This window comes from Marmota monax, unplaced genomic scaffold (genome assembly GCF_021218885.2).
Source record: "Marmota monax isolate L192 unplaced genomic scaffold, Marmota_monax_Labrador192_F-V1.1 WCK01_AAM20220418_F8-fsc00048, whole genome shotgun sequence".
In the NCBI taxonomy this organism is placed as follows: Eukaryota; Metazoa; Chordata; class Mammalia; order Rodentia; family Sciuridae; genus Marmota; species Marmota monax.
In genome coordinates, this window is record NW_026694895.1 from 1265567 (window position 1) to 1279723 (window position 14157).

The following is a 14157-nucleotide window of genomic DNA, read 5'->3' on the forward strand; positions in this document are numbered from 1 at the left end:
AGAGGTGTGTGCCACCACGCCCGGCTCAACTTTAAGTTTTAAAGGAAGGAATGGAGTCTACTTTGTTTATCATCCAGTTCTAAAATGCAGCCTTGTCTCCTGACACACAACAGGAATCTGTTGAATCAATCAATGCATATGGCTTCCTTCCTCAAGTTTAGCCACGTTTAATTCTCGGCTATGCCTTGTCTTATGGCAATTCATAGTGTGTGTTTATTTATGGTGTAACACGATAAATCATTCTTTCCCACGCATTTTTGAAGCATTTTTGTACCACTTTTGCACAGTTAAGAATTTAAATTGTCATGTGAACTTACCACACCACTAGCTCTCACAATGGGAGCCTTCAAATCTGGAAAGACATTCTCCAAGTACCATTTGAAACTTTTACATTTCAGTTTCTTTCGAAGCTCCCTCTGCTGGGTGAGGTTGCCCACCTCAAGCTCTTGGTCTATAAGGTGATCCCCGTGGCCATAGAACAACTCCTTGTACTCATCAAGCCAGACCTCAGCCACCCGCACCAAGTTCCGCTCCACGGTCTTCATGCGGTCTTTGGGGAAGGAATATGGATTGTCATTTCTGAATATGTGGCCCACTCGGGAGCAAGGAATGATCTCAATTTCTCCACCACACATCCATACCTGGAATAATTTAAAGATAGGCTTCAATTATGAAAAGATTGTTTAAAATCATGGGCAATTAATGACAAGGAGCCACCTGGAGGTTTTGTTTCTACCAGCTTGAAGTCAAGAAAACACTCTGGTGTTTTCTGAAACTAAGCAGGGTTTATTTAGTTTTATATATTGCGATGTGGACCATTTGATGATTACTAAGATAAAATTTTTTTCTTAACTTGCAATGTAAACTTCTTTTCCTAAAAAAAAAAAAAAAATGCTTCACAGAATGCCAATGTATAAAGCATGAACAATGTGACTATAAATATCAAATGTATAAAATGTGAGTTCCTGTTTTGGTTGAATCATGGAGATGTAAATGGATGTCCATTTATTCACCTTCCCCTTGTTTTTTCTTTTTTAAATTTTTATCTTTTCTCTACATTTTTTATTGGTGCATTATAGTTGTACATAATGGTGTGATTGTTGTTACCTATTAGTATGTGCACCCAATATAATAATAGAATTTGGTCAACATCCCTCCCTAGCATTCCCCACCCCTCCACCCACCCTCTAGTCCCTTTCTCCTATTCTATTGATCTCCCTTTGCTTTTTGCCATCACTCCCACCTTTCTCTTCCTTTTTCATCTCTAGCTTTAACATACTCTCCTTCTCTTATCCTATGGAGATCCTGGGTCACAATTAAACACTATTCTTGATCAGGAGCTCCAAAGTCCCACCCCTTTTATAATAAATCACCAACCCAACAGAAAAGCAGCTGCCTTTCGACACTTTATAATTGCTGTTGCTAAGGCTTTCTTGGGTGTTAATTTTGCAACAGTGATTGATTTTTTCCAAATTCAATCTGAGATATGAGAAAATTAATCCAACGACCCTAAAATTCCTGTGAAATTTCCTCCTAGTGTGTTACATATTTGATCATATTAATAAAATGAAAACATGTAAAATGATAAGCTCTTAATTGTAAAGAAAATTTAATTAACAAATTTGATAATAAACTTTAATAAATAAATTTGGTAATACCTTAAATGAGAGCTCCATATTTTCTCCACCCCAAACATCAAGTCCAGGGTCATAGGTTCCAAGTTCAAAAAAGTAATTTTTATCAATAGAAAATAATCCACCTGCCATGACAGGGCACCTATAAAAATGAAAATATTGCTTTTCAGAGTTGGTCCTTTGTATGTTTGCATTAGAGTTAGAGATGTTTCTGAGTAGTCACAAAGTATAGGGCGGTCTCAGGATGGAGTCACAAATAGTGCTTGGGAGATGAGTTCTCTGGTTCATGGTGCAAGGCTTGATTAGTTCAGCAAAGATGTGGCCTGGAAGTAGGATTATTCTTTGTTATTTAAACTGTGACATAAACTCTCCAGGGATATAATTTTTAATATTTACTTAGGGTTAACTAGTACCAGGCACTATTGTATTATCTGTGTATTAACTTAAAATTCCCCCAAATCCTGCAAATTTGTACCATTATTAAGAAACCACAATGCAGAGAAGGTAAGAAACTTTTCCAAGGATGACAGACAAGTATGATGTACATCTCAGGTGCACACTAAGGCAATATGGCTGGCTGCTGTGCTCTGTGACTGTACGGTACTGCCTCTCAACCACGTGTGAGGCTGATTGACAGCTTGTTCTGTGGCAATCACTGCTTAATGCAGTTTATATATACACACATATGTATATAATCAGATTAATTTTCAAAATGATATAAGCAGTAGGCACTTCTATTAATCTTCACATAGAAACAAGGAAACAGATTCAAAGTGGTTAAGTGAGCTATAAAAAGCTCATACTACTATAAGTGGTAGAGATGAAATTCAAACCCAAACAGTCAGACTCCAGAGCCTTGGGGGACAGAAGTGATATTTTAGTCAGCAGGTAGACAAGGCAGTTACCACATCCCATGGTGGTTTCCACTGAGCAAGCTGAAAGTGGGAGAAGACACAGGAAGCCTTCATTTGGCTTCAGGTCTAAGCTCTGTTTTCAATCCAGCTTCTTAGTAATAAAGTCCAAATTTCAATTCATATTGAGCTTCTGTGTCTATTTCTTAATTTATTAACAGAATTTGGCGACTGTTTCATGGAGGAAGTAGGATTACACTATGAAAGAAATCTTACTATAGCTACTATAGTGATATCTCTATGACTATTATTTATCTTTTTTAAATTTTTACTCACACTTACTTTAATATTATGTGTGTTATGTAGCATATTCCATGAGTTTGTGTTTCTCACATTGTAATCCAAGGAAACAGGAATAGTATCAAATGGACTTCTCTAGGCTTATGGCTGGATAGGGTACGATTAAACATGTAAAAAGGAGTATTAATACTCGGAAACTAATTTCTCAGGAAAATCTGTGTGCTTTGGTAATGTATTGTAAAGACCCGAAGTTCTTGAGTTTTATAGAAAAATAGATTACAGTTATTTTGTAAAATTTTTTTACATACCTTTACAAAAATACATATGTCTGCTTCTTTGTCTTAAATTTCACACACTTACCTTATTATGTCAGTTTCTTTGATTTTGTTTTTTGCAACGACATCTGGAGGAATTGTTTTCCAACCAAAGTTCATGGGCCATACAAAGATACCTCTTTGAAAGTTGTCCACTGTCATATAACTAATCCAGGAAAACAAAAACAAAACCAAAAATGTGTGACCTGAGATTAGATGCAGCCTATATAATTCATCAACTTGGCTCCAAGACTTATTCAGGTATGTAACAGGTGCTTTTACAGGTCATTTTAGATCTTTATCTTTTAGTAGCAATTCAAGAAAATTTATAATTTGTACTGATGATAAACTAACCAGATTGCTTGCATTTAAATTTTATTTTACTTTTAATAATCCCCTAGCCATTTTGGAGGAAGAAACAATAACTTATATACACATATATATTTCCTGGAAAAGGAAGGATTAAACTTGAGGAAAATATTTTGGAGTTCAGCTGGATTTAAAGGGGAATCTATTAAATAATGAGTAGTAGGATTTATTGGTATTTAGGGTGTTATGATATAAGGTTTAGATATGAGGTGTCCCCCAAAATGACTCATGTGTAAGACAATGCAAGAAGGTTTAGAGGTGAAATGTTTGGTTATGAGAGACTTAACCCAATCGGTGCATTAATTCCTTGATAGGGATTACCTGAGTGGTAACTGAAGGTGGGTAGGGTGTGACTGGAGGAGTTGGGTCATTGGGGGTATGCCTTTGGGATATATATTTTGTATCTGTTAAGTGCAGACTCTCTCTCTCTCTCTGTGTCTCTTCTGCACTCTCTCCCTGCCCCCGCCCCCGGCTTCCTGATTGTCATATCCAGAGCTGCTTCTCTCTGCCACACTCTTCTGCCGTGGGGTTCTGTCTCATCTCTAGACCTGAGGAATGGAGCTCACCAACTGTGAACAGAGACCTCTGAAACTATGAGCTCCCAAATAAAGTTTTCCTCCGAAAAATTATTCTTGTTTTGTCTTTTAGTCACAGCAGCAAAAAAAAAAAAGGTAACTAAAACAGGGTTAACTTAAACTTGTTAGGTTTACCAAAGAGATTATTGGACTGACTGGTTCTGATCCTAAGATACTATCATATATTCTCATTTATTTGAATAGATAAACTGTGTGTTTCTTAGATTTTCAAAAATGCATATTTAGGAGCAGAACTTTCTGCTGTGTGGGCAAAGATGCACTTGGACATATGTATGGAAAATTACCTCATATCCTTGTCATTGATGACTTCAATTACTGGACAGGCCACTTTCTTTCTACTTAAATAAACCCTTTCCAGGAGAGGTTCCAACCAACCAACATTACATTCCACATGAGAATCTAGGAACGTCAACACATCACCTAGAGAATAAAAATATAAAATTTAATACATATATATATATATGTTCATATATATGTAATTTGAAAATATGATCTACTAAGTGCATATAGGTCAGAGGTGCTGAGGACTTTTCCAGAAATGTAGATGTGAGATGTAGTCTTTTATTCTCCCTGAATGCCTTGTCCCTGTAACTTCTTTTCATAACCATATGAAAGAACTTGGTTCATAAGAGTTTTGTGGGCCAAGCATTAACTGCCTTTGGAAAAAAATTGAAAGCCACTTAAAATGAGCAGCAAGTCTCCAAAGAGAACACTCAGCATTAAGGATAGCTGCTAAAGTACCTTCTACGAAAGTTTGGTACCATTACTTCTTGGGGTGGTGGTTGTGAGAGTTTGCTTTTCAGAAGACTAGAAAGATTTTGACATGATGGGTTTGGCCATAGGAATGATGGAGAAAAATCATCTCATCTCTAGACCTGAGGAATGGAGCTCACCAACTATGAACAGAGACCTCTGAAACTATGAGCTCCCAAATAAAGTTTTCCTCCAAAAAATTATTCTTGTTTTGTCTTTTAGTCACAACAGCAAAAAAAAAAAAAAAAAAAAAAGGTAACTAAAACAGGGTTAACTTAAACTTGTTAGGTTTACCAAAGAGATTATTTCTTTTCACATAATAGAGGTGAAAAGAAACTAAAGTGGAGGATCCAGCAAGACTGGGAAGTACTTTTAAATGAATTGCTGGAAAGGGGAGCAGGGTGTAGGGAGTTGTTGTTTAAGGGTATGGAGTTTTGCTTTTTCACCATGAAAAGAGCTCATGTTCATGCAGATGAGTGAATATACATAAACTACTGAACTAAACACTGAAAAATGGTTAAGATGACATATTTTATATTATGTATATTTTATCACAAGTAAAAAAAAGAGTTTTCAGAGAAAAAAAAAGAAAGAAAAAACTTGAAAGATGAAAGTATTTGTAAGAATTCTTTATTTTCCTACTGTTGGTTGTATGAAGTGACACTCTCCCTCCAACAATATCTGAGTAGCATATACAATGCTTTAAATGATTTTATGTAAGTTTGCTATATACATGTGTGTGAATGTAGGGTCAACCAGAATATGAGGCCCCAATCTCTTATGTAATCTCCCAGGCCCAATCACAGATAATTAATGAAAACTTTACCTGGCAGGCATTGGGAGGGAAAGTCGCCTTCCCATCTAGACGTGGCACCCAGCCAATGCACTGCAGTCTCTAACTGGAATTGGGCTTCCCTACCTCCTGCTGGACTTGCTCTTATGTGTATTTGTATCACTAACCCAGGTTCTTGCATCCAGAGGTCTTTCTCATGCCAAAGCCCCTATGAAGAGAGCCTTATGGGAGGTGGATTGGGTCTTGAATACATTTTTCTCTACCCTCACTCAGATTTTGGTGCTCCCTGGTTTCTTGCCATTCCTATCTCTCACCGTGGCCCCAAAAGCTTTGGAACAGGAGGAGCATTTTGTTTTGGGCTCTGCTCTGATCCAACATCCAGCACCATCCCTAGAGAAAAAAATGCAGGATTGCAGAAACCAACTCTTTCTCCTGTTTGGCATTTAACTGATACTGTTGTAGTAAATGATTAAGGCTTGACTGTTCTTTTCATTTTGGCTTATTATTTTCATGGACCACTCTAATAATCAGCTGCTCAGCTAACATTGATTACCATCTATAAGTGCTTATTCTCTGTCAGACTCTGTTCTAAGCATATGGGTTTGATTTTTATTCCCATTTAAAAGAAAAAGAAATTAAGGAACCAAGGACTTAGGTAAGTTTTCCAAGGTTGCATAGCCAATTAATGCTAATCTGATATTAGAAAATTGGTAGCTCATTTCATAGCCTGTGTTCCTTAAAAAACAAACAAACAAATAAACAAAGCCAGAAAGAGGCAGAACTTTGAATGAATATGGGAAGCCTTAATAAATAAAGTAAGAATAGTTACTTCAATGATAGATTATTATTATTAATCTACAAACTATCTATCAATGACATTCAGTATCATATTGTGATGGTTTAGATATAAAAATGTCCCCCAAAACTCATTTGTAAGACAATACAAAAAAGTTTACAGGTGAGATGATCGAGTTGTAAGAGCTTTAATCCAAACAGTGCATTAATCCACGATAGGAATTAAATGGGTGGTAACTGTAGGCAGGTAGATTGTAGCAGGAGGAGACAGGTCACTGGGTTGTGCCTTTGGAGTTTATATTTTACCCCTAGTGAACAGAGCTCTCTCTCTGCTTCCATGTCCTGAGTGCTTTCTATTCTGTCATGTATGAAGTGACACCCTCCCTCCAACAATATCTGAGTAGCATGCACAATGCTTTAAATGATTTTAAAGTTTTTGTCTTACCTCAAACCCAGAGCAACAGAATCAGTCATCTAAAGACTAAGGCCTCTGAAACCATGAGCACCAAACAAACTTTTCCTCTTTTAAAATTGTTCTTATCGGGTCTTTTGGTCACAGCAAGAAAAAAAAAATCTGACCAAACACATATTAATCACTTGGTCACCAACAGATTTTTGCATGAGGGTAAAGTGATCAATTTTATCCCACTATTATAGGCAGAAGCCTCCCTGATATCTGCCTGCTCCTGAATATGGCAGTTACATTTCCCAATCATGCTCTATGAGTCTTATTTTAGGGCATTTCAGCTTATTTGATAATGGAAGATTATTGCTCCTGCTCTGGCCTGAATGTATTTGCACTACCGAATTCATATGTTAAAATCAACTTTAATTCCAAGGTCTGGCATTTAAGGGGGGGGGGCTTAGAAAGTCATGATGGGACCCTCTGGAATGGGATTTTATAAGTGCCCTTATAAAAGTTGTCCATGGGAGTTAGTCTCCTTTGCCTTTCCAGCATGTGAGGACACGGCAACTTTGAAGCAGAGAATGAGACTCTCTAGACACTGAATCTGTTGGCAACTTGATCTTGGACTTTTCAGCCTCTGGACCTAAAAGGAATAAATGTGTGCTGCTTACAAAATTACACTGTTCAAGGTATTCTGCTGTTCCAGTTGGAATACATCCCCTAACCATGTCATCTTGTACAGCCTTCTCCCCTGTGGGGAAAGGCTCACAGTGTTTTCTAGATGCACAGGGCACGCATGCATAGCTTGTGAAGACCCACTTGGCTAATGGTGTAGAATCTGATAACCATAGTCTCCTTTCTCTCTCCCCCTATTCATGATCAGTTCAGAACCAGAGTTTAAAGAATATCGCTAGTACACCATCTGTCCGCATCCCCATCACAGGCTTATAGGGTCAAACGAGCTTAGATTGACTTTTTTAGTGCCCAGGGGCAGCAGGATGGGTCCCAAAATCTTCATTCACTTCCCACCTGGCCCAGCTCATCACAAAGATTCTCATTTACCTGTTACTAGAATCTGAGGGAAGCACAAAATAGTCTGGAATTTTATATTCTTTTATTTGGGGAAAGAGGAGAATCCTCCTATGCAGGAATGCCTTTGCTCCACTTTCAGACATTTCATTTTAAAATAACATCTCAGGTTTGTGTTAGATAAGAAAATAAAGAGCTCTCTGTGCAGGATTTTAAATTTTGGTGGATAGTGGGTGTGGACATTGTGCACAATGTTACTGACCCTAAAGGACATAAAACCGAAGTTTTTAATTGCTTTTATCTCCATTTCTACTCTTCCCAACCACACTGGATAAATAATCACTTAATTTCTTTGAGCTTTCATTATGGGAATGTTTTCTAGGATTTACCAAACACCAAAATTCTTAATAACTGTCTAGTATTCTTCTTTTTTTTTCAATGAATGTTCAAACTCAGGCTTAGAATAACTCTTCTAATCTTGATTATAACCTGGCAGGATTTTCTGTTTCCTAAGACTAGGTCTGAGTAATGCTAAATTGTTTGCAGAAGAGTTTCATTGTAACTTAAAAAGGAATTTTCCTTTTCCTATCTAAAGTTGCTCAATGTGCCAAACAGTTTTGGCTCCTTGTTGAGCACAGACCCCACTACTCTCCCTGAACTTATATTTAGTCGACCAGCATGGCAAGTTGCTGCCAGCACTAATTAGTGCTAGAGTGTTATGTTTAGGGTTTCTTAAGAGATATTGGCTTGGCTTACCATTTCATTTTACATAATGACCTAAAAGTGATACTGAGAAAACCACCTGTTTAACCTGTATCAGAAACAGGTTTGTAGAAGGAGGTCCACTGGTGCCTTTCTGGAAATCATGGAGTTGCCAGGAGTTAGATGTCACTTGTGCAGTCACTGAAAGTTAGTAACTGTCATTGGAATGTTCACAGCAATGTCAAGAATTTTGCTAAATGAATTGTCATGAAGGAAATGAGAATCCAATCTTTACTTTGACTCTCACTGGTAAGCTCCCCCACTGCACTCCTTCACATGGTGAAGGATTATTAGAGATCATTGCCTCTGGCAGGCCAGTCACATTTTGAAATCCTGCTTGGGCCTTTGACCTCCTCATTTGCCACATGCTAGTGATTGAACCTATTTTTTTTTTTTTTTGACTGAGTTAGACTCAAATAAAGAGCCCAACAGACCTTGAAGCCTGAATATATAGTGAAGCCTGAATACATTGTAAGAGAGATTACTGTTAGTTCACTGATTATTTCCCAGATGACCCTTTCAGACTTTCAGAGGGACACCAAAACAGGCTGCTTGCCTTCTGTTTCAGCCAGCATCCCCTTGGATTTCTGATCTCAGCCTTCCTGTTGCTTCCCTTGTCTTTGAATCTTAACAGGTCAATTTAATTTTTTTTTTTTTAGTTGTAGATTGTCACAATGTCTTTTATATGGTGCTGAGGATCAAACCTCATGCATTTGAGGCAAGTGTTCTACCTCTGAACTACAACCCCAGCCCTTAACAGGTAAATTTTTAGGGAAGAACGGCTATCAAGGCCTTTCAGATTCTTGACTCGTCCTATGCAGGAATGCCTTTGCTCCACTTTCACACATTTCATTTTAAAATAAGACTCAGTTCATTATATTTTCTCTCTGTTTGGCTAAGGTATTCCAGAGAGTATTTCTGCCTGATATCTTAGCTGATCTCTGGTTTGCATGGATTCTTCAGGCCCTGAGCAGTCTCTGGGTCATCTCTGGGTCATCTCTTGGTCATTTCTACCTATGAGGGCTGGGAAGCACTCAGGGAGCTTGAGAGGTCTCCATAGGCCAGCCAGCCCTGTTGAAAGCCTGTCCCTAAATTACATCTTCAGCTAAAGCTGGAACAGGATCCAGAAGCACCTTGAATCCCCATAGGGATCAGCGTACCTCAGGGAGGTTGGATGTGTCCTCAGGCAAGGCTGTTACTAACCCCATCACCCCTCACCTTTCCGCTTTTGTCCAAACTTTTAAGCATTACTCTCCACTAATGCTGCTCAAAGTGGGGGTCACAGACCCTGCTATCTACAGGAGATGGGAACAGAAATTGAGAACAAATGGTCTGCAACTTTAAGCAATGTGACAGAGGAATTTATTAATTTACTGTTACACATATATAAAATATATGTATCTATCTATCTATCTATCTATCTATCTATCTATCTATCTATATATCTCAACATTTATGTATATAATTTAGTATCCACTGGAACTGGTTTCAGAATCCTCTGCAGATACCAAAATTCTCAGGTGCTCAACTTGCTTATATAAAATGACATAGCATTTGCATAAAATGTACACAAATCCTTGTACTTTTTAAAGATTATATCTAGATTACTTATGATACCTAACACAATATAAATTAATAAATAGCTGTTATTATTGTATTATTTAGGAATAATGACAAGAAAAAAGTCTGTACATGTTCTGTTCATATGAAATTTTTTTTAAAAAAGTTTTTGACCCATAGTTATTTGAATCCATGCACACAGAACCCATAAGTATGGAGGAATGGCTATATATGTATGTGTGTGTATATATATATGTATATATAGGTGTATATTTATATATGTTTATATTTGCAAACATATGCTGTATGTATGAAAAATGGTTTGTATACATCTATTTTTTTGTTCCTTTTAAGGTAATTTAGTTTTACTATAATTTAGAAAGAGATATTTTGGTATCTTTCCACTAGGTTGTGGCAAAGCAATTAAGATACAAATAGCTGTTTTTTTTTTTTCTTTTCAGACAGAGATTAGTGACCCCTCATTAAATCAATTTAGTGTGATTGTCCAGAATCTAAAAAAACAAGTAATATTAAAAAGAAAATGTTAGAATCCATTGCCTATGTCATTTGATGAAACATCTACCATAGATATACATGTAATTATATCTATACAACACAAATCATTGTCAAAATAGTTTGAAAATTACTGCACTGAAATTGAGCTAATGCTTTCAATGAATGTATGAAAAACAAACTTATATTTTTACATTTGAGTTTGCTAAACTCAATGAAATTATTTTATGGATTATAATTGTAACCAACTACAATTTCTTTTCATCAGGCTCATCTCATCTGGAGAGTGCCTCTCATTGTCTGACATTTTGGACTATTCTGGAGGTCATCATTAGTGTACTTTGTGCTCCATGTAGGTAGAGAAAAATCCTCTGTATCAGCAGCACATTTTTGGCCCTATGTTTACCAACTTTTTCCATATGGATGTCTAATCTTCATTTTAAACCTTCATGGACAAAATCAGAATCCAACTACATTCACCAAGTTGTTCAAGGATTGTTTGATTCCTCCCTTTCTCACTCTTTTCACTTTTTATCCAATGGTAAGTTCTACAGGCTCAATGTCTGTAATACATTATGACCTTTCCACAATCACAATGTATTATGAATCTGCCTGCTTCCTCCATCTTCCAAGGGACCTTTATGGTCCTATACAAGTGAAAGAGCATTCTAACTGATCTATTTCTTTTCTCATCTCTCTAATATCAATTCTGTACCTGGTGGCCTGAGTGAGCTTTTAAAATAAAATCAGAAAATTAAACTCTTATATTTAATATCCTTCATGGTTTTATTTAATTTTGAAACTAATGTCTATACTCCTTAACTGATGCTCAAAAGTTTGCTTTTGCCTTGAAGTCCTGGTTAATCTTTTACCACTCTCTCCTAGTCAGCTCCTGTCAGGCCTAGTGGACTTCTCTCTTTTCCTTGAATATACTGAGCTTATTTCTGCATTAGTACATTTGTACTTATTGTTCTATTATCCTGGGAATGTTCTTCAGCTTCAAAGCTATATACTAAAACTATTTCTTTACTATTTTTTTTTACCATTCATAGATAATTACATTCTGAAAGAAATTAAACATGGAATCCCATTTAATTTTTCCAAATGTAGGCTCTCATTAAGAATCTTAGTTGTCATTGCAATGCCAATTTTGGTGTGATCTATTTGTTGCTTGCTTAAATTTTCTACTGAAATGGGAAGAAGTTTGTTAGTAAATAAATGGGAGAAGAAGAGCTCTAAATTTAGGATCTAGTTGCAAGGAAGTAAAACTCCAGAAGGAGATCATTGACCATGAGAACACTCTTGACTTCAAGTTGGTAGAGGTTAGCAGAAGGTCCCAAGTGGTAGCTAGATGCTGGGAGGCAGAGAGAGTGGTAGATAAGAGCTCCAATTCTGGAGCCAGGGTGTTTGGTGCCCACACTGGCTTTACCATGATGAGCTGAGAGAACTTGAGTCAGTTGTAACTCTACTATTCCTCCATTCCCATCTTTAAAGAGAGGAAATGATTGTGCCTCCCTTCCAGTTATTGGAAGGGTCAAATCAGTTAATATAGTAAGTATTTAGAATGGTACCTGGAATATAAGATCAGCTGTTATTACAGGGTGCAGATCCCTCCATAGAAAGATATAAAAATGAACCCAAGTGTTTGTTGTTATTTCTAGAATTCATTGACAGACAAAATTTACTCTGACATTAATTCCCCCAAATCTACACACTAAAAAGAGGACAAGAAAAGAGAATATATTGCATTTTGGGAAAACAGAAAGAGCTATAGAAAGAACAGAGATAGATCAGAGAAGACCTTTAATTTAAGAATTAAAGATTCTGGCTGGCTGGCATGCAGTAATCCCAGCAGCTTGGCAGGATGAGGCAGGAAGATCTAAAGTTGAAAGCCAGCCTCAGCAATTTAGCAAGACCCTAAGCAACTTAGTAAGACAATGTCTTATAATAAAATACTAAAAAAAGGGCTGGGGGTGTAGCTCAGTGGTAAAGTGCCTCTGGGTTAAATGACTAGAAACCCCTGGCCCAAAATAAAGATACTGAAGTCTTCAAATACTGATGAGATCAGGTCAAAAAGGCTCAGGTTTATAGGGGCTCAAATCTAAGTCAAGCTGAGCAAAAAAAAAAAAAAAAAAAGAAAAGAAAAAAGAAAGAAAGAAAAAGAAAAAAAAGGAATAAGGTGCGATATATACATTGAATTTTTAAAAGCCACAAATTCATAGTGTAGTGATGGAGGATATATTAGGAGGAGAGAAAATAGGAGAGAGGGTAGAAGACAAAGAAGGAGGAAGAGATAAAAAGGGAGGGACAGGGAGAGGGCCAGGACTGAGACATAATTCTTTATTACAAATACTGTCAGGTAAAATAAGAGGAAGAAATTATAGAAAATGATGTTGCAGCTCAGTATAATTGGTTCAAGCAAGGATCATCAGTGTATCCCGAACCATTGTGTGAAACCTCAAAGAAATCAGCACATTCTCACGGATCAAAGTATTAACCCCCAAGCAACTTTTTACCCCCAAGGGAAATATCAAGCTGTCAACTTCTTAACTGTTTTCAAAATTAGTATCAGTGACAGTGGGACAATCTGACATTATGTGCCTTTTTATATGAAGCAGTAAGAAGTACATAATTCTTATCACCTAATAGTAGAATTCTATATATTACTCATACAAAAACATTTAGCCTGTAACATTTAACCTTCTGCACTCTGTAGGTACTATGAGGAAATAGAAAATTTCAGAACACAGAAAATAGTATAAACAAATACCCTGGACTATTTTTTAAAAAATACTATTTTTAGTACAAAAGATGGCACTGAGTATTCTAGATTGATAGACTAAGGAGACCAAGTAATACAGTGTATGAAACTTAATTAGATCCTGAATTAAAAAAATGTTTGAGAGCAATGAGAAAATTCAAAAATAGCATTTACAAGTATTAGGCATTATTTAGGTATAAAAGTTATACTTATTTAAGAGAATATTCCTATTCTTCAGCAATGCCCATTGAAATACTTAGTGGTACAGTATCATGTTGTCTGTAAATTTCTTTATAAAGTTTCAAAAAGTTGTGTGTGTGTATGTATGTGTGTGTGTATGTGTGTGTGTGTGTGTGTGTTCATGCTTGTGTGCATATGTGCTCATCTTTCTGGGTCTTTGTCTTTTTAGTGCATAATGCACATATTCCAAAAGGTTAAACATTGGTAGAATTGAGCGATGGATATGTGAATGTTCAATGTATTATTCTTCTGAATTTCCTGTATGCTTGAAAATATTTTAAATTAAAGCAAAAATATAATGAAAACCAAATAAATAAATAAATAGAGTAGCTTCTTACCTGTTGCATTCTGTGCTCCTGCCAGCCTGGCTCGTATTAAGCCATGTCTCTCCTTGAGGTGAAGAATCCGAACTTTTGGAAACTGAGACATGTATTTATCCAAATTATCTTTTAGGTAGTCTACATAAGAGTAAGGACATACA

The 14157-nt window shown here is 36.5% G+C and overlaps 1 protein-coding gene across 1 annotated transcript in view; it reads right to left on the reverse strand.

The window, feature by feature from the left end:
* The window catches only part of Galnt5 (polypeptide N-acetylgalactosaminyltransferase 5), a 48319-nt gene that overhangs the window by 16223 nt on the left and 17939 nt on the right, over positions 1-14157 (reverse strand). The window contains exons 3-7 of the mRNA XM_046426961.2: positions 14015-14134; positions 4349-4484; positions 3146-3265; positions 1659-1776; positions 318-641 (exon numbers count right to left, since the gene is read on the reverse strand). Of these exons, the coding sequence (XP_046282917.1) occupies positions 318-641; positions 1659-1776; positions 3146-3265; positions 4349-4484; positions 14015-14134 (818 nt within the window). The remainder of the gene's footprint in view (positions 1-317; positions 642-1658; positions 1777-3145; positions 3266-4348; positions 4485-14014; positions 14135-14157) is intronic.